The 20324-nt window shown below is 52.4% G+C and overlaps 2 protein-coding genes across 3 annotated transcripts; both read right to left on the reverse strand.

Moving 5' to 3' along the window:
* Window positions 1-1100: 1100 nt before the first annotated feature.
* Window positions 1101-7673, reverse strand: tbc1d15 (TBC1 domain family, member 15). 2 transcript variants are annotated; one of them, XM_040037677.1, is made up of 18 exons: window positions 7546-7673; window positions 6892-6990; window positions 6491-6565; window positions 6164-6311; window positions 5721-5928; window positions 5060-5162; window positions 4211-4405; window positions 3989-4117; window positions 3674-3777; window positions 3438-3532; window positions 2849-2965; window positions 2669-2769; window positions 2498-2597; window positions 2316-2413; window positions 2122-2238; window positions 1962-2048; window positions 1644-1887; window positions 1101-1589 (listed from the first exon to the last, which is right to left on the reverse strand). In XM_040037677.1, the coding sequence occupies exons 1-17, from the start codon at window positions 7567-7569 to the stop codon at window positions 1708-1710; spliced, it is 1980 nt and encodes a 659-aa protein (XP_039893611.1). In that variant the 5' UTR covers window positions 7570-7673; the 3' UTR covers window positions 1101-1589; window positions 1644-1707. The 2 variants fall into 2 exon arrangements, with proteins under 2 accessions (XP_039893611.1, XP_039893621.1); XM_040037687.1 differs by lacking the exon at window positions 7546-7673 and adding an exon at window positions 7127-7242.
* A 1890-nt stretch (window positions 7674-9563) lies between these two features.
* Window positions 9564-20264, reverse strand: LOC120737193 (zinc finger C3H1 domain-containing protein; the record flags this gene model as incomplete). Its single annotated transcript, XM_040037757.1, has 27 exons — window positions 9564-10236; window positions 10614-10676; window positions 10769-10808; window positions 10893-10994; window positions 11171-11271; window positions 11420-11585; window positions 11660-11764; window positions 11851-11961; window positions 12038-12132; window positions 12207-12405; window positions 12812-12917; window positions 13003-13240; window positions 13475-13663; window positions 13792-13978; window positions 14052-14229; window positions 14307-14438; window positions 14517-14618; window positions 14698-14819; window positions 17413-17544; window positions 17623-17732; window positions 17812-18438; window positions 18871-18999; window positions 19169-19343; window positions 19425-19565; window positions 19683-19801; window positions 19912-20049; window positions 20143-20264. Coding segments are annotated over 27 exons (4055 nt in total), but the record flags the coding sequence as incomplete, so codon positions are not given.
* Between the last annotated feature and the right edge of the window lie 60 nt (window positions 20265-20324).

Below are 20324 nucleotides of genomic sequence, written 5' to 3' on the forward strand. Positions count from 1 at the left end.
TTTTAAATTTAATGTTGCTGAAACAACAAAGTAATAAAAAAATTAATCTGATGGAGAAATCCCTCATCTTTGGAAAAGAGAGTTTATTACAGAGAAATGTCTCTTTCCAAAATAAAAGCTATACTATCCGCTTCTTCTGGGCTATATTCTCAGCAGCATATTAAACATATCAGGTCCCATAAGGAGAATCATGTGCTAACGGCTGTCTAAATGACTCGGGTAAAGTTTGTAGCATGCCTGCTTGTTGTTTTTGTCTGCTTCCACTTGTCTTTGCACTAGGATGATGTCGGCGTAAATGTGCAGTCACATTTGTTGTGTTCCCACTAGTGCTGTCAGCGTTAATCTGAAATGACATTAACGGCACAACACGGCAAATCTCCGTTAACGAGCTAACGTGGATCGCCCCGTGCGTGGGGCTGGACGGCCAACACGTTAACGAGCTAACTGCGCTAACACACTAGCTCCCACCCATGTAATTGAGCATTGCGTGGCACATCCAACATACTGTTTTACTTTTGTCCATGACGCGCTTACCTTCAGGGTCATACGTCACACGAAGACCAAAATAGTTCCAAAGGCCAGATCTGAATGAGGGGGGGGGGGGGGGGAAGGTTCAATTTGCCATGTTGCAAGGAGAGCTTAACTTCTGTCTCGCTAGCTTGTGCTGCGCTCATTGGATCTGCGCTCGACAGTGCAGCCTAGGCGGAGTAGTCGAGCGCAGATTCACTGAGCGCGCAACACAGACAGCATCGTCAGAAGGAAAGCTGATAAAATTAATTAAAACTTTTGTATTGTTCGATGCATATGCGTACCGAACCGAAAGCACTGTATCGAACGGTTCAATATCGATACGAGTATCGTTGCACCCCTAGTGCCTGGGTAAGGCTACAGCGTTACTGAGCTGTGTCCTCGTTACATTAGGCAGGCGATGCAGACCAAAGAGCTCTACTGCACCACCTGTTAGTGTTCCTCAGGTGGAGCCATGCTGGACGCTGAGGTCGTCTGCACTCACAACATGAACCAGATTCAGTGTTTCAACCCTGAGAGGAAACTGTGTGTGTGTCAGTGTGTGTGTGATCCAGATGTCACAGCTGAGACGGTTTCACGCTGCAGGAAACAAACTTTATTTCTTTGGTTTGTTCGCCGTCGTCATGGTGACAGAAGCTGATGACGTGGAGTCTTTAATCTGATCTCAGTACAGAGAAAAACGTCAGAGCGCCAACAGGAAGAGGAACACAGGCACCTCCTGTCGGCGAATAATGCGAGCGCCATCATCCAACAGAAAGAGCTCCTCCCTCTGTCACTGCATGGCCAATCAGGGCTCTTGTTGGCAGAACTTCCTGGATCTGAAGCCTCATTCATTCAAACTACAGCCAGACAACTGCTCCACCCTAACCCCTATCTTTAACATATCCGTAACACTCAGGAGGCGGAGCCAACAGGTGAATGATTGCTCAGTCACTGGTTGGCTCCACCTCCTCTTCATCAGGATGAATGAGGCTTCAGAGTGGAGGAATGCCTGATTAGAGCCGCACGATACAAGAAATTACAAAAATAAGATTCTTAATAATCTCTTTATACACACACACACACACACACACACACACACACACACACACACACACACACACACACACCCTCACCCTCCTCCAGTGAGGCGGGGCCATAGATTCAACCCGCCCACACACAGTCCATCTCCACTCTTCACTACGATACAAAGGCCCCTCTGCCACTCTGCTCGCAGCTGCTTTCTCTCGAGTGTCCGTTGGAGACGCCAACCTCCCGCCGAGCCGCTCCGGAAGTCGCCACCGAGCCACAATCGGTCGAGCCTGCACGGCGAGACTCTACGTCAAAGCCCAAGATGGTGGCGACGGGGCGAGGGAGGTCCTGAGGAGGAGCAGACAGGTCAGGGTGAGGGGTCAGATGGACGTACCACGACAGAAGACACTCCCTGCACTCACCTTGCAGCTCCTGATCTGCAGACAGATGCCCTCAGCTTTCTGCAGGATCTCCTCGATGTCCAGCTTCATGGAGAGCTCGTTGATGTGCTGAAACACACACAGGTCGGTGAACAATCTCAGGTGTGCACAGATCTCCGGGCAGCTTTGGGGCGATGCTCACCTTCAGGATCTCGTTGAAGCCGTAGTTCTCCTCCATGATCTTCTGCTTCTCTGAGTCCAGGATGGCGCAGCACACCAGCAGGTGAAAGTTCTCGCAGGGCAGCCCGGTCCACATCACCTGAGGAGGAACCACACGTGAGACCACAGGAAGAACGACACCTGTCAGCACCTCCGACCCCGCAGGAGGACACCAACCTCCCAGAGCCGCAGCACGTCCACGAAGCTCAGTTCCCTCTTGAACCTGATGAGCAGCCAGCGGAAGCAGAAATACAGGTATCCTGAATCCTGAGACTCTGAGACACAGACAGAGGGGGCGGAGTCATTCAGAGCCGCCGTTATTCACAGCAAACACACACGCACAGCTGCAGGCGGCGTACCGAGGTAGTTCCAGAAGGCGAGGTCGAGCAGCCTGAGCAGCGAGCTGAGCTGGATCAGCTGAGTCTTCATGCCCTGCATCTGCTCCTCAAAGTTCTCGTGCTGCAGGACACACGGCGGTAAATTAGCACGCGGTTTAACGTCCAAGCTTTCAGAGCAAAGATCAGACTCACCATCTGGTCCATGAAGGCCACGAAGCACCAGAAAGCCTCGACCTCATTCTCCATGACGTAGAGGATGGGTGACAGCAGGTCGCTCATACCCTGAACGTAACCTGCAACACAGAGAGCTTCCTGTCACGACCAGGAAACGGGAAGCGGCGCCGTACCTGCGGAGGCGAAGCGTTCGCTCACCCAGGTCGAAGTCGTACATGCAGTAGGTCATGAGGATGTCGTGCAGCAGGACCAGGCCCGGGTTGTCGATGCCCTCGTAGAAGCGGTTCGTTCGGTCCGTTCGGTTCACGTCCTTCTCTGAGAGCGCAGACACATACGTCACATGACCTTTGACCTTTACCCCCTCACGGCAAGCTGTACCACCCAACTCAGAAGACCAAAGCGGTCGTCACTCAACTCCCGCAGCTCTCCCTCCACCTCACCGCGGCAGTAACTGAGCATTCACTCGAGTACCTCACTGAAGTACTGCGTTCACTCCCCGTACTGCAGTATTTCACACGTAAAAACTCCTTTAACTTTACAGGTAACGCCTCAGATCTGATCCCGGCGACAGTGTTACGATCTCACCCACCTGCTGCACCCGACTCCACACTGACATCATCTCCAGCATCAGAGCAATAATCAATCGCTCATCAATGCTTCTGATTGACATCACAAACACCTTCAAATGTGGCGTCATCCACCCTCATCCACCCGCTACACTGGACTGCTCTCCATCAGGAGCCCTGCCCAAATAACCAAACAAGGCCTGAGCCGAGGTGCTGCTCACCGATCAGACTCCGGTAGTCTCTCAGTCTGGAGTTCCTCCTCTCCTGCTCCTCACTCACAGATTTCCACTGCAGCTTCATCCTGAAGTATTCATCACTGACACACACACACACACCCCTCATGTTAACATGATATACACACCAGTCAGGGTAATCGTGTGTGTGTGTGTGTGTGTGTGTGTGTGTGTGTGTGTGTGTGTGTGTGTGTGTGTGTGTGTGTGTGTGTGTGTGTGTGTACGTTTTCTCTCTCTGCAGGGTCTTCCTCTCCTCGTGCGTGCTCTCCCAGGGATAATACCCCAGCAGGAACTTCCAGGCCTCCTTCCTGAGGGCGTGGCACAGACCCTGCAGACGACACAGACGCGTCAGGGCGTGGCCTCTGCTCGTTTCAATCAGTGTCACAGGTCAAAACACCAACGAGTGCTTTACAGTAAACTCAGGCATGAAAACCAAAGTGAAGATCAAACAGCCCAAAACTGAATAAATGAGTGATGCTGCTAAGAATCACGTCAGCTGATTGGTTCAGAGCTGGACACACCCACAGACACGTACGTACCCCCTTGAAGACTGCGTGTTTCAGGTCTGGGACATCCTTCATCCTCCCGTCTGCATCCTGGTGTCGCGCCCAGTCGTCTGCAGTCAGCGGCGACTTCCTGCTCACCTCGGGCCTCGTGCCCAGGTCGATCTGACAGGGTCAAAGGTGAGCAAAGAGCATCACACGGCTGACACACCCGTTGCCACGCGCCTGCCTAACAGCCAATCACATTAGACCCCTCACCCTGGTGATGACCTCGAAGCCCGGCTCCTCCTGCTGGTTGATCTCCAGCCCCGGGATGACCTCGCCCAGCAGGTCGGCCACCTCCTCTGGGGGGCGCTGTTGCTGCTCCTCCATCCCCCGCAGCGCGTCGAATAAGTAGTTTGTGACTTTGGAGAAGCCGCCGAGCGTGGTGACGTACGGGTCCCGCTTGAACTTCTGCAGGAGACAAACGCAGAGCTCATCAGCCGACGGACGCCGGAACAAGATGGAGCGCACGACTCCAAACGTCATCTGAAAATAAATCCTACGATGTGTTTTCACAGACAGAATTCTACGTGTGAAACCAGAGCAGCAAACACGGGCAACAGCCCACCGCAGCGACCTCGCTCACAAAACCAACACACAGATTTATTTAGTTTGAAATAAATGCGCTCTGAAGCACAGCAGCTTCCACAGAAACATCTGCGTGAAGATCACACGTTAATGTGTCTGTTTAAATCACCATGGTAACAGCTGCTGAACCCCTCACTGTGAGGACCATGTGATGTTCAGACTTTTATGCGCAGCATGTTTCAGTACGACAGAGTCCCTGCGCGCACGTCGCCACACTCCATGACGTTGACACGTCGCATGCTAAAACCTCAAATGTGTTTTTGTACCTGCAGTACACCACAGGAAGCTGTGGGGGCAGCATCGCTGCATCACCTGCCCAGACTGCACTCAGCACACAAATAATCGAAGAGAAATCAGACAGGTTAATCAACGACCAAATAATCTATAGTCGCACCCCCGTGTGCGCGCATGTTTGTGCATGCAAATCCAGATGTTGGAGCCTAACAGCTGGCAGTGAGAGATGGTTAAACTTCTTACGTGAACCAGGCCGAAGTTGTTGTCGTCCAGAAGGTTCTCGAAGGACTGCGACAGAGCTTTGTTTGGCGTGCTGACCAGCAGGCACGTGTGGTCGTTGGGAGACCTGCAAACAGGAAACATGTGACCTCAGTAACAGCTCACAGGATCAACGCCGGCCTTCTGATAACAAACGGGTGCTTATTATTCACGGCGCGAGCGGCAAATCAGACATCAGAGAAAGCGCTCGTCTCTTTGGGGTGTACAGATTCTATCAGCCAATCAGCAGGCAGCACGTGGGCGGGACGTCATTATGAAGCCTGATAAGAACTTTAATAACTGCTATCTGCCCCCGCCTCACCCGATATTTGGATCACAGGGACGGGAACGCTGCCGCACGCCTGTGGAAATCAGCCATTAGCATATAAATGACCCGAGAGAGCGGCGCCGGCGCCAAATCCACCCGCAGCCCCCACCCCAAGGTGAAGTAACATTTATATGTCTTCCTGACTGAGAGTAACTTGAATAAACTGTCTGTGACACAAACACCAATAACTTGATCTGTATGTGAACCTGATCAGACCCCCCCCACAAAAAAAACAACAACAACAAAAAAAACCAAAAAAAACAGCCCTCCTTGAGGTGGAGGGCGGGGTCAGAGCTTAACATCAACCGCTGGACTCACTCCGTGAGCAGAGCGAACCTCCTCAGGCTGTCCAGGAACGCTCTGCTGCCACCCTGGTGGAAGTGCAGATGTGGCAGCGGGGTGGAGGAGTCCTTCAGCTGCAGGATGATGAAGGTCCAGCCCTCCTCCCTCACCGTGACGGAGCAGAGGTCACTGACACTGAAGGCGAAGGCCAAGCGGCTCCTCTCGTGGCTGCTGTTGAGAGAACCTGGAGACAGGAAGCAGGGATTAGAAAACACAGGGATTTCAAAATAAAAGCTCAGATCAGCCGATGCACCCGTCTGGCTCAGGCTGCTGAGATTCTTCACGACCTGCAGATGCAGCCCGGCAGCTCGAGGCTAGGCTGCAGTCGACAGCATCAAAATTCCTCATCGCTGCCTCATCGTCTCTGAATCTGAGTCACGTGATTCCAACATGCCGAGCAGGTTAAAGCAGCCGCTCACCCTCCATGTTGGAGCTCCGCCTCTTCCTGAACGACACGGCGTTCACCATGTCCCACTCTGTCTCGTAGCTCAGCTGAGCCTCCAACAGCTGCTGAGACTGTGGACGGTCCCCCGGACACTGAGCCCACTCCACCACCGAGCTCGAGTCCTGCACACACACACTCTTAAATCACCTTTACATGAATATTTATGTTTTTTTGGTTTGTTTAAAAATCTGTTCTTGGAAACTTTGAAGTTTGAATGTAATCAAATCAGGAAATTCGGTTTTTGATCCTCAATTGGAGTCAATAAAGTTGAACTCTACTGAATGGGAGTATTTGGACAAACCTTCCCAGCACAGAGCATGTTTGAGGGGTCGACGCCGTCCTCCAGAGGTCTGTACTCCACCACGATCTCTGCGTCCTGACGGCGAGGACACACATTGACACGTTACTTCATCGATCAATCAAACAAATCACAGGAGCGTTCAGGAAGAAAGAGCGCTTCTGTTCCGATCGCATAGATCTATAAACAATCAATAACAGTGACAAACCGGAGCTTTATTCCAGCCAATCATGTGCAGTTTAACAGGTCTTTGATTAATCAATCAGGTTATCGCCCTGGTATCAAACATGCTGCTGGTGTGTGAGGACGTTTTTCTCTTCAAGTCGTTCCATCGCAGAGACATTCTGATACTTAATCAATGACCAGGCTGACTAATCGATACCAGAGTGTGTCGGGACTGTTACCTTCTCGAGGATCCGGAGGGTTCCTGAAACCAGGAAGTCTGGCTCGATCTCCTCATCACTGCTGGGATGGAGGAAGACTCCCTCGTGTTCAAATATCACCTGTGGAGCAGAGTCACAGTGAGGTCAGCTGAAGGATCAATACAGCAGGCAGGAAGTCTGATCACATCACATGACGTCTGAGGACTCAGGGCATTGTGGGAAAAATAACCTGCGATACAGCAAGAAGGTGGCACACCTGTTCACACCTGTGCCACCCGCAATCAGCGCTTCAGATAAAACCACTGATCAATACTAATCAAAACAAATCAATCAGGTTCCCCTGATATCAATCACGCAAACTTGAAGCGGTCTGCTGAGGTTCACCGGTCCGCCCAGGGACCACTGCACGCTAGTTTAACCCAGCCTGTCCCCTGAGAGCCCCGACCCTCAGCCCTACGCCGCCCGCAGACAGCGTCCGGGCTGGAGAGGCGGACAGAGGCCGGCGGATAGCCGCCTCCCGAGGCAGCTGCGGTCGGTGAGCTCAGTGGCTATCCGAGCAGCGGCGGCGCAGAGCCGGAGGACGGAGCTCCCGGCCCGACAGGACGGCGGTCTCTTCTCCCCGCCGCGGAGCTCCGGCCTCCGCGGCAGAATTCCGGAAACGCGCTCATGTTTTACCTTGAACGCAGGCTCCGCCGCCATGTCTGGACTCGCTCTCCCAATGACGACGGAAGCTCACGTGACCACCAACTTCCAAAACACAACCGACAGCTCAGCTTCCGGTTTAAAAAGGTCAGCTTCCGGTTAGAGCCACGCCCACTTCAACGGGTCAGCTGACGGCCCAAAAAAAACAAAGAGCTTAAAATAAAAAACTGACAAACGCACGGATAGATGTTACAGCAGGGGCGGATCTAGAGAAATTTTCTTAGGGTGGCAAAGTCAAAGCCCCCCCCCCCCAAACACTCATGGTTACATGTGGTTAAATGATTCAAATGCAGTAAGTATGCACGTTTTCATATAAATATAGTCTATAACTTAATTATTGTCTGTAGCCCACATGATTACACACTTTAGTTACATAAACCATGTGAGTTTTGATGCTATGTACTGTACAGCCTGTATGATAAATACATATGTAGCCCAATGAGTATAAAATCCAGAAAGCTACACAACATGGGGCGCTTCATTTACAAACACAAGTCTAACTTAAGTTTCACTGTTTTTGTTAGAAAACAGTCACATTGTTGCAGCTTAAATTACACAAAATGTCAGAAATCTGCACCGTCATGAACAAACATGTAAACCTCATTTTTCATGATTTGTCGGATGAACCCTCTGAGGTCTGAAATACAACCAGATATTTGTGACTCCTTTGAGTTTACATTTGTATTTCACCCTCAGATTGTTTCATTTTAGTTTTTCCCCCGTTGCCTTGTTTGGTGTCTTTTCAGCTCAACTGACTTTTTTTTATTGTTTTCTTTAAACATTAAACAGGGGGGTAGGGGGGTAACAACAAAACAAAACAACAACAACAACAAAAAGATAAATACAACAGGTAGGATAACAAAAAAAAAACAAAAACAAAACTTGTTTCTACAGTTTGATCATTTCTCATTATCAGTGTGTTGGTCTTTATCCTGTTGGGTTTATGTACTCAGTCCATTTCTCCCACTTTTTATGGTATTGATCTTCCTGAGTCCTTATTCTGTAGGTCAATTGTTCCATAGTTTGTATTTCATCTATAATTTTGATCCATTCGTTAACTAACTACTTAATTAACGCTTTACGTCTCTGACCTCTGCTCCTCAGTCGGTTTCTTTCTGGTCTCAGTTTGTCGAGGACGCAGACTGAATAAAGGTCAGTAACAAAGTGAAGAGATTTTATTTGGAAAATTCACCTTTACTCAGTTGTTATGGAATCATGTCGCTACGTTCATCTCCAACAGCATCTTATCAAAATCTTTTCTACCAAAACGTATTATTTTGGTTTAGACTTTAGTGAGACACTCTCATTAATCAAACTCCACATCCATAAATGTGACTTCTCCACTCTCAGGACAGAATCGGAACAATTTGTTCCTCTCACAACAAGAAAGCTTTAAACCCATTAATAATCTCACGGTGTCTCTCGCCTTTCCCTGTTTTAATCTGCATTTCCGTCCGATTTAATTGTACGTACTCTGCCACTGTATCATAATTTTGCACTACAATTGTACATCGTGCCGTTTTCTGCTTTTTGTTGAAGATTCTGTTGAAATAAAGTTGGAGAAAAAAAATTGTTTCTTTCATGAGCAACACATCCCGACATTTCAAAATAAAGTCTGGAATGATCAAACTCTTAGAAATGAGACAAAAACGGATTAAAATGTTTTTATTTCATGCCTCGCAGTGACTGCGTCCTCCTGGAGCAGCTGGCTCTGCCTCTGGCCACACGTGAAAAATGTCTTCGTCAGCCTAACAGTTTTGATATTGTCACACACTGATGACATCATCAATGAACCCGATCAGTGTATTGAGACACAGCAAGAACTTGATGCTGAAAGGTGAACACACCTGTGGCACAGGTGAGCCTGCTGGCTCTCCTCAGTCAGAGAATCACGTAAAATACGACTGATGTGAATGTGTCACTTCCTGGTTGTGACAGGAAGCCGCTGCTGGAGGAAGTGACACGGAGGCAGTGAAGAGGCACACACCCTCTTATTTTAGAAAATAATTTAATAACAGGTGAATGTAAAAAACATCAGTGGCAGGACGCGCGTCTCCTCTGCTGCTAATACTCTTTAATCAGCTGATTGACAAAACAAAAGCACATTGCACATGAGTCTCAGAGGGGCGTGGCCAACAGCGGCGGTGGTCGGTCCAGTCTCTGCATCCGCTCCCTTTCTCGCCGCGTCGCCTCAGTAACACTCAGTTTGTTTAACTAAAGAGTCCACAGACAGGCGACGGCGGCGTCCTCTTGACACACACACACAGGCGCCAAACACACCCTCAGCACCCCCCTCCCCCCGCCAGGTAAATGAGATATAAAAGGGAGGGAAATGACTCCAACTGAAAAGTGAGGAACTAAAGAAAGGTGATGAAGAGTGAGGGCGGCACTCAGCTCTCGATACTTACACTCACACCGACGCGCTCCCGGAGGGGGCGTGGCTTCAGCGGCTGGGGAGGGGGACGTCTGGCTTACCTCGTCTGCTCTCACTCAGTCACCTACAGCCTCTCATTATTGATCTATTATTGATCAGTCTGATCAGCCGTCCTCGCCGAGCGATGGGCCGACGCCCCCGCTCACGCTCACCCCCGCCCGCTGACAGCAGTCCCACAGCCGCCGAAGGCGCTCCGAGGCCCCGCCGTCCGCTGCCTCCAGCAGCAGACGCTACAAGGGTGTGGGGGGGACAAAGGGAGGGATAAACAAAGGTTGGGGAGGGGTAAACAAAGGTGGTGGGGGGGGGGGGGGGCATGCGGGAGGGGGGGGGGGGACGGAGGGCAGGTGAACATGCTGTATACAGGTGAGTCAAACTGTTTATAGTCACATGGTCATAGAATACAAGGCAGTACAAGCCAATCAGGATGGGCCGACGCCCTATCTGAACAGCTGATCTCAGATCTACTACACTACTCTGACCAATCAGATTCCAGCATTTCTTTTCCCAGTCCAAGTTTTTAGGACCCCCCCCCCTCAGATCTGAGAGCAGCTGTCCAATCACAGCTTGTCTAATGTGATGTCATTATCTGTGTGTGTGTGTATATTACATGTTTCCACAGGGCTGCGCTCAGTGGGAGGTTCTGCAGGGCCTGCTGGAACATGTGACGCACCTGAAACACAACAAGGGGGCGAAGACAAACACCACTGAGTGCTCAGCTAGACTCCACCCTCTTTTCTTGATTTGATTCAGTCTCAGACTCACCTCAGCTCGCTCCTTTAGCTCCTCCTCCACAGCAATTGCTCTATGAACATACGCACACACACACACAATCAGGACGCAGTAATCATTGATCACTGATCTGGCGGGACTGTCGCCGCGCACTCACATTTTCCAGCTGCTCAGACACTTGGGGGTGTTACCGCTCAGCATCCGGGCCTGGAACTTCAGGTGCTCCACGTTCCCATCCAGCCACTCCTGGTGCAGCAACCTGAGCAGACACACAGCAGTGACATCGCTGATGTGGGCAGAGCTAAACTGTCCCTGCGGTCGGATGATTTAAATCCAACGACAAACAGGAAGTAGATGTATTTTCCATCTCATTACTGGAGTCAAATCACTGACAAGTGGCATTAAGCTCCACCCAGTCCTCCTCCAAGTGTGTACCTGAGGCCCAGCTCAGTGTTATTGGGCATAGTGTAGCACAGTCTCTCCAGAACCAGTGCATGCTGAGATGGCGGCAGGCAGCTCAGGTAAAGCGTGACCACCTGCAGAGGGAGACATGACATCAGCAGACTACAACTACAGACCTGCCGCTGAGCAAGGCAGCGAGCGCTCACATCTGTGTGACGACGGCACGGAGTCGTGACATCACGCAGGTGAAGATGGCGTGTGGCAGCAGACTCGACCTCTGACCTTGTTGTGGAAGCGGTAGCAGCTCCAGAACTCTGCGGGGTTGAAGGGGAGCTCGAGTCTTGAGGGGGTGGTGCTGAGGCAGCGCTGGACCAGGTCTGAGAACGTCCTGGACTGTGAGGTGGTGGTGGCGGCGCGGGCCTGCGGGCTGCAGCTGAACGTCAGGTAACTGCAGAGAGAGGGAAACTGTGAGCAGCGGGCGCGTGCGGTCGAGGTGGAAGTACCTGCGGCAGGTGAACTCACTCCATCCACAGCCTGTGAAGCTCCTCCAGCTGGGTGACCGTCCCCAGTGCGCGCTCAAACGCCTCCGCCGCGTCCTCCACCGAGCCGTGCAGCCACTGCCACCGACTGCAACGACAGCGAGCACGTTAACCCTACTGCGCCCGCTTTCATCATCACCGCAGGACGCCATTTATGAAACCTTAAACACCAACCAGTGAATGAGGTGGAGGAAGCTCATCTGCTGGCTCAGCCGCTCCTGCAGCTCCTTCTTGATGACGGGACCTCCCAGCAGCTCGGAGGAAGAGGAGAAGCCCAGGATGTGCCTGAGGGAGGAAGAACAGAGCGCTGTCAGCTGTCCGTGCGGACTACAGCTGGGAAGACGGAGGCGTCGGGACGTACCGCAGCACATCTACGGGCGTCCTCGGACTCTGCTCGTCCTCGCAAAGCGACAGCACGAAGCCTCTGAACAGCGGCGTGATGGCGCCCGCCTCCTCCTGTGGACACAAACGGTTCTTAGCGTCGAGAGGCGGAGCTTAAACTTTATTCACAGACTCACGGTCGAGCTCACCTGAATCATGAGGAACTTGCAGCAGTGGTAGAAGACCTCGGCGTTGTGGGGGCATTCGGCCAGAGCGTGGAGCCACATGCTGACCGCCCGGTCGCCGCTGCCGCCGTGCAGGTGGAGGTCGGCCACAGCGTCTCGCAGAACGCACGACTCGGGACAGAACTCGAGCAGCGACTCGCACAGCGCGACGCCCTCGCTGTACCTGCGCACACACACAGCGAGGCGCTTCATAGACCACGATGTCACCGAGCACAAACTCAGATTTGACCTTTGACTTCACAGCTGTTGATGTCACAGCTCGAAAGCAGCGATCAGCCCGACCCCACCCCGTCACACTTCCTGCCAATCAGTTCACACGTTCACAAACCTGACCCGATGACATCACACGAGAGAACAAACATGGCGCACTCCGCACTGACCTCACAGGTGACCTCGCGTCACCACACCTGCTCCTCTGGGCTGGTACGGTGCGGCACACTAACCGTGTGGCGAGCGTGACGAGGTCAACCGACCAATCACAGAGTCAGAGCGGTCTGAGGTGGGCGGGGCTCTGATTACTCGAATGTTCATCCCGCTTCCTCACAGTGTGATGTCAGCAGCGAGCTCACCTCTGTAGCAACTTGTAGAGGAAGATGAGGTTGGTGTGCAGAGGAAGGCAGGCCAGCGTCCTCTCGCTGTCAGATGCGTGGTCGTCGCTGCACTGACGGACGCCATCTGAGAGGAAACACACAGGAAGTGGAAACCAGTTAAGCTCAGGGAGACGAGAACCTCGCGTGTCTGCTGGGTCGCAATGCCATACCTTGGAAGAGAGCGATGAGGATGTCGGCAGGCGTGCTGATGTCCTGCGGCGTCCTCCATGGCAGCAGGAACAGCTCCCTGCTGACTACACGGGACGGGCCGGACTCCGCGGGGTCGTACAGGCACGCCGGCAGTCGGTCGAACTCCGTCAGGTGGATGTAGGAGAGCCAGAGCAGCGCCCGGTCGGCGGCCATCAGGTGGTCGGCGATGCTCCGGTCCTGAGGTGACTTCAGAGCGTTCTGAGAGGAGAAATCCAGAGAGCAGATGTCACGTCACATTAGTCCCGCCCTCTGGAATACAGGTGACAGCCTGTCATGTGGCCCCCAACATGGCTGCACACTGACGTAAACAGCTGTGTTTGTTGTTTGTTTTTTAGGAACCTGATTCTTTAAACTCTGAAAAAATGTTCCTCCCACTCTGACGTTACGTTTGTGGTGCACAGCGTGAGGCAGGTACCCGAGGTCGCGGCTCACCTGCAGGACGGCGAGCGCGCTCTCCAGCCGGCCCGTGAACAGGCTCAGCTGGACTCTGTAGAGCAGCGCCTCCATCAGCTCGAAGGACAGCATCTCCGTGACTCCAGACGACGCCTCGGCGAGGAGGAACTGCAGCAGACGCTCGCACACGTAGTCTTTCCCTTCAAATGAGCTCTCCAGGTTCAGGTACTGAGCAGCAGAGGTCAGAGGTCATTATGACATTTACCTGATAAACGAAGCTAAAACCACCAACGCGCCACCGTTAGCCCGCTGTGCGGTGAGCTAGCGGCTCCTGCGAGCAAACCACGCTCACTTACGTTCCACCACACTCTGTAGTCGGGGGCGTGCTCCACCGCCATCTCGCACATCTCCTGCACCTCCTCCCGGCTGCCCCGCCTGGAGAACAAGGACAGGTAATGGCTCCACACCTCGGGATTATCGCAGTTGCTCTCCAAAGCGCGTGACAGCGTGTTCAGGGCGGCTTCCAAACACTCTGCCGCAGAGCTGCAGGGGACAGATTCAAGGTTAAAGAGGGTGGAGCTCCGCAGCACAGACCTTGAGGTCGGCGGGGACTTACGTCTCGCTCTGACTGAGGTATTTGAAGGCGAGCTTGATCCACAGCTGAGTGTCTCGGGGGCTCTCCAGGACGCTGGCCTCCAGGTTGGCGATGTCGTCCGTCTCACTGATGAAGTAGCGTTTGTCCTCCGAGGTGACGCACGCGTCCAGAGCAGAGAGGCCGGCGTGAACGCCGCTGTCTGCATGCACACAGACACATGTGAGCTCACTCAGACCTGACACGGAGGAAACGACAAAATCCTCCCCGTTCACTAACCTCTGCCAGGTGTCACGTGACCGGCCGCCATCCCCTCGTCGCCGCTGCCGTCGTCCTCGGGACCGAGGTCACTTTGCGTCGATGGCTTCGGCCTCCACCTCCTCGCATCCTTGTAGGTGGTGTAGGGCGGGACTGAAGATGGAGGGGACAGGTGAGAAGCACGGAAGCGGCTGGAGCAGTGGACGGAACGTTACAGGAACGCTGACCTACCGTGGCGCTTGCTTTCATTGACTTTGCTGACGAGGAGGACGGCCTTCTGATCGACGCCCATGCGGTCCTTGTTAGAGCCGAACAGCCTCTTCATGTACTTCTCTGCAAACAAACACAAACACTTGAGCTTCCACGTGACACACCTGCCGACCACCAGACCGAGGCTTCGCACCCACCGCACCTGTGGCGGCGCACACGTCCTCATCCGAGCTGCCGTCGGAGCAGCCGATCAGCGACAGGTCGTAGGACAGGATGTCCTGGAAGAGCTGGTTCCCGCTCAGAGTGCAGTTCCTCATGTGCTGCCTGCGGCGCAGAGGGACAAACATTAAACAGGAAGAGCTACAGACTCAGGCGGGTAACGTTATCGTCACGGTAACAGGGCGACACATCACGCAAACGTGCCGCTGCGTCGTTTTACTTTGTGGCGTGACGTCCACCAGCGATCAGACTGGAAATACAATAAACCAGTGCATGCTCAATCTCTGACTGGAAGCGCTGATTCGTCATTCGGCTTTTGTCAGACTAACGTAACTGTTTGAAAAGCTCAGCTATACAACAAGGAGAGATCGAGAATTTCCTTTTAGTTCTCAGTTTATTTGATATTGACAAAAGTTAGTTTTGTCTGTTCTTCTGTAAAACAAACTAAGATTTATTTTTAGAATTAATATTTTGTTTCTAAGTGGAACTGACAGTTTAGTCTGTTTTGTTTGTTCTATTTTGAAACTTAAACGCTTTAGCAGCTGCTTTTGTGTAGTTTGCAATATTTGCCTTTATTTATCTGAAAAAGTCTCATGTTCCTTAAGTACATCTACCCTGTTGAACTTATCCGGTCGTTCAGTCTGACGTCACTAGCCGTGTGTGGACCTAAACTCCGCTGCAGGTCCATATATCAAACGATCACTGTGGCATTACTGAGAGTTGAAAAACTGTCTAAAGTCTTTCATCTTTAATAAAATGATCAGCGTTCTGCTCTACCAGGTGTAACAATTGAGTTTAACATCCAGGCATCCATGAAAACGGAATTTATGACATTTAACGGAGTTAGAAGTTAGCAGGGAGTTAGCTCGCTAGCTTCTATCTAAATACAATATAGCATGTCCTGACTGCGGGGTTTTGGAAACAAATTCAAACGTACAGCTCTGCTATCACTTCCAGCATAAATGAAGACAGGAAATTAAACAGCAGTGACGTTTGTAGGGTTACTGAAGTTGGGCTAGCTGGTATATAATGATGTGCTACGTGACTGCTAGCGACACAGCTATGTTAGCATAATATAAACAAGCTAACTTTTTTTCCACTCGATAAAAGTTAACGTGAGTGTTCTCGGTGGTCAGGAACAAATGTAATCGCATGGCAGGATGCTGTAAAAGGACCAAACTTCAGCCAGGAGAACAACTGAGATAATCCATCCACAATACGAGGTTAGTCATTCATATACTGCTGCATGGGCTGGGCTGTAGTTACATCCTAAGGTTTTAAAAACTGAGCTTAAATAAATGATTAGCGGTAATAAAAGCCGAGGGAGGTCAGCAGTGATCACTGACTGTTTTAGGAGCTTTTTGAGATTAAATAGAAGAAAATACAAAACATTAAACATGTTAACAACACAAAAGCCATATTAAACGCAGACTACTTTAGGCCCGGAAGTAGGATTCATCGCGTCATCACTGAACAACCGGATTATGGGAAATAAATATTTAAATCAAAACAAGCTGCTGATTATTTCACATTTTACTTGTGAGCAACGGCACATTTAAATCTTACAAATAGAGTTATTTGGCTTATATCGTGATAGATATCGTTATCGCCTGAAATGAAAAAACATATCGTGATATGAAAAAAAAATCGCCCAGCTCTAAACAAGCTCAGTGCGATGAGCAGCGGTTCTCAGAGCAGGAGGCCGGGGTTCGAATCTCGCCCGTGGAAACATGTTTCACGAGACAGTTCAGCGAATCGTCTTGTATTTCTGCTAATTCATTACAATTCTGCAATTTTTATGATTTCAGCAGCTTTTCTAATGTGTACTTCAGCTTTTCAGCAGATTCCACTACACGGCATTCACGCCGCACTTTCGCAGGAAATGCAACTTTTTCTAGTTTATGTCTGTGAGTACAAAGCTGACACTGTGAGACTTTGTGTCAAAGTAACTGAGGATAAAAACATGAAGCAGACTTTCCTGGCCTGGCTTTTTATAGCAGATAACCTTAAACATATTCTGCAGTCGATCAAGAACTGAAGAAAACCATAAATCAACATGTGAACGTTACCTGAGGTTTGATTACAGAAGCTGAGCGATCGTTTAGGTTTAAATTTCTTCAGCTTGAACAGCAGAGATGAGGCTTTGATGTCAAAGTAAAACAGCGAAAGTCATGACGAAGTTCATCAAACGTGAAGCTCAGTTTGATCTGCTTTAGCTGCTGGTTCAGTGAACTTGGGTTAGCATAATAATAATAATGGATTGCATTTATATAGCGCTTTTCGGGACCCCTCAAAGTGCTTTACAATACCACTATTCATTCACTCTCACATTCACACACTGGTGGAGGCAGCTACAGTTGTAGCCACAGCTGCCCTGGGGCAGACTGACAGAAGCCAGGCTGCCATATCGCGCCATCGGCCCCTCTGGCGGTTAGAGTGATGCAACCTGCAGCTTTAGGATCTGTGAGCTTTTGGCCTTCAGCCCGACGGCGTGTCTGTGGACGTGCCGTCGGGTGAAAGATCCACGCTCTGTGTTTACATCCTCGTAGCTGCTCTCACTTACTGCTTTAGCTGTTTGTTGAAATATTTCCTGAGCTTTAACCGGAGATACATTTAAATGCAAAAATCGATTCAGGATTTAATGAATTGATATCACGTTATTCAAATAGTTTGTTTTGTTGTTTTACACCCCGCTCACCATCTGCAGCCGTCGTCGTTGCACGTTCCCGTGAGGTCGAAGCGGCAGAAGCACTTCTTTGCTTCGATGGCGTTGCTGTACGTCACCGAGCTCAGAGACAGCTTCTCCTTGGTCCTGTAGTACGGGCTGAACCTGAGCGGGAGGACACAGCTGTGAGCCGACCGCACAGACCACATACGAGCTCTGCTGCTGTCGGTACGACGGAGCTACCTGTAGGACCTGAAGGCCAGCAGAGGGCTGTGGTACGGTCCGAAGGGAAGCGGCCTCAGCTCCAAGCCGCCCGACGAACTCACCGCTGTCTCCACCTCAGCCGGAAACACCTGGATGACCGGAAACACAGAGCGTTAGCGTGAAATTCCCCCGAGACCTTCAGCTGCCCCTCTGACAGTCTCCGCTCACCTGTGCGGCGGGGGCGGGGTCCACGTCCTCCCCCAGCACCTGCAGCTCCATCAGCAGCAGATCTCCCAGAGGTGTCTTCTGTTTGTACAGCCGCTGCAGGGCGTCCACGTCCAGCCCCGCGAACATCTCGGCAGGAAGCTCCACGCCCGCCGAGCCACTGGGCAGCGCCTTCACGGGCTTGGCGGCAGTGCCGACGTCTTTGGGCGGAGCCGAGCTCGTGGCATCCAGGTGGGGTTTGGTGAAGGAGCAGCTGGACTGACGGAAGGAGGAGCGACGGCCGCCTCTGGCCGCAGCAGCGGGCGCAGGTTCCGGTTCGTGATCCTCAGCCTCCGCGGGGTCCTCGCTGTCCAGCGTCAGCTTGTCCTGGGAGAGGTCGTGCAGCGAGGGCTGCGGCGGCGGCGGCAGCTGGACCTGAGGGTCCGGGGGCGTGGCGGATCGCAACGGCAGCTCTACGGGGAGCTCTGGCAGGACGCCTTTGTTTCGCAGCACCTGCGCCTCCTTCAGCTTCTGGATCTTCAGCGCGTACTCTGACTCGAGCTGCTGCAGTCGTTGCTTCTGAGCGATGAGCTCGGCAAAGTGGCGCTCAGAACCGCGGGGCGCTGCGTCACGCCGCGGCAACTTGCTGAGCTGGAAAGGATAACGTTACGCAGGGTAAACACACCTGGACACAGCGGCGCTCCATCAGAGCTTTCTTATAGTTTTATCGGTGGGTGCATGTAACCACCAACGCCTCTGAATCCATGGTTACCGGCGCTGTGAGGAGCTGCGTGAGTGCAAGCGTCCTCTGTAACAGCCCGAGTTCGTTTAGCCAGCGCCTCCCCCCTGTGGGTCCCGCCCTGATCGTTGCCTCAGCTGTTCATTAGCTGACTGGATGCGTAATTAGCTTTATTAGCTAACCAGCCAGCTAACTACAGCTAACTGCCTCACCTGTAAGTTTCAACAGCAATTCTTCATGCAACTGTTTTTTCAGAATAAAAGCCTCTCTGGCTGAGTGTTTCTCTGCTGAGGAGACAAACACAGAACAACCTGCAGGTTCCACAGAGAAACAGGAAGACTCACCGCGGGCCGGCTGGAGTCCGCTCGCCGTTTGGGTGCCCTGCCGGCGGCCAGGTGAGCCTGCACCAGCTCCTGCTCCAACCGCACCGCCACCGTCTTCTTCACGGAGACCCGCTGCTCTACCCGGTGGACCTGCAGAGGACGTGGAGGCGGTCAAACGACACCAAACAAGGAGACTTCACAGCAGCCAGGAGGAGCTTCATGTCCTGCATCTGAGTGCTGCCGTGCTGACGTCACACTGCGGTCGTGTAGATTTAAGAGAAACACCCAACAACGAGTTGGGGCGGCAAAGTTGGCGTACCTGCTCGCGCAGCTTCCTGAGGAGCGTCTTGTTGGCGCCGACGATCCTCTCCGACGCCTGCAGCTGCTCCCTCAGTTTGGCCACTTTGGCCTCGGCGGCCTTGAGCGACTCGTTCTTCTTCAGCTCCTGCTGCAGCAGGTGTCGCAGCACGGCCTCGTCTCTCTGCAGCAGCTCCCTGAGGGCAGCAGACTCCCACAGTCAAAGCGGCGCCACCGAAAACCTCACACACGTCTCCAGGTGTGTTTTAAGATCTCACCTGTGTTTGCTGAGCTTCAGCTCGGCCTCGCTCAGCTTCAGCTCCATCGCTGGCTTCAGGGAGGAGTCGATGGAGTCTGCAGTGGCGGGCGAGGCGGAGCCACGAGGGCTCTGTTCCTTCATCATCCTCTGCCTCTCCCTGCTGTGAGTGTGCACACCCACAGAGTTAGTAAAAGTCTTTATGTGTGTGCGTGTGTGTGCGTGCGTGTGCGTGCGTGTGCGTGCGTGTTTGTGTGTTTGAGAGAGGTCACGTGGGTACCTGGCGATCTCCTCTTTGAGTAGGCGGTACTCGGCCTTCTTGGCGTCAGGCAGAGCCTCTGGCGTTCGGACCGGGTTGTTCTCCTTCTCAGAGGCCGACGCTCCTTTTGGCTTCGCCGCCTGAAAAATAAGAAGTTCAGAGTCGTGACATCATCACGCAACGCCGCAGACACATTCCGGCTGCACAACGATCGCCGTCGTGCCCGGACGGTTCAGGTGAACGCACTCACCTCCACCGTCCTTCGGGCCTCTTTGATCATGAACTCCAGGCCGCCAAACACCGCCTGCGATGAGCTGCAGGCGTCCATGTCCGAGTCGCTGTCGTCAGAGTCGTTGAGAGAAACCACCACCGTCTTATGTCTGGGCAGCTGGATAGACAGGTGAGGGGCAGACAGGTGAGGGGCAGTTTCAGGCTCCATGTTTGTTTCTAAATAAGGAGCGGTGTGCAGCGAGCCTCTTACCACAAGCGGCGCTCTGGCGGCGAGGTGTGCTGATGATTTTCTCTCTGCAGAAGAGCTCCAGCGCTCCTCCTTCTCCAGGTGGGCCTCCCCCCGCAGACCTTCAGCCTCCACCCAGAGGAAACCTGAGCACGGTCAGTCTGAACACGGTGCCTCAGCCCCGCCCAAACAAGGCCGCCAGAGCG

This window comes from Simochromis diagramma, unplaced genomic scaffold, assembly GCF_900408965.1.
Source record: "Simochromis diagramma unplaced genomic scaffold, fSimDia1.1 OVJJ01000327.1, whole genome shotgun sequence".
NCBI lineage: Eukaryota > Metazoa > Chordata > Actinopteri > Cichliformes > Cichlidae > Simochromis > Simochromis diagramma.

What these genes read in the sequence shown, in the direction of transcription:
- tbc1d15 (XM_040037677.1), bottom strand. Translation starts at nt 7,569, where the DNA reads ATGGCGGCGGAGCCTGCGTTCAAG. An exon ending in CGGCGGAGCCTGCGTTCAAG is followed by an intron (nt 6,991 to 7,545) that starts GTAAAACATGAG and finishes TCTGCTCCACAG; the next exon opens with GTGATATTTGAACACGAGGG. An exon ending in ACCCTGCAGAGAGAGAAAAC is followed by an intron (nt 3,533 to 3,673) that starts GTACACACACAC and finishes TGTGTGTGTCAG; the next exon opens with TGATGAATACTTCAGGATGA.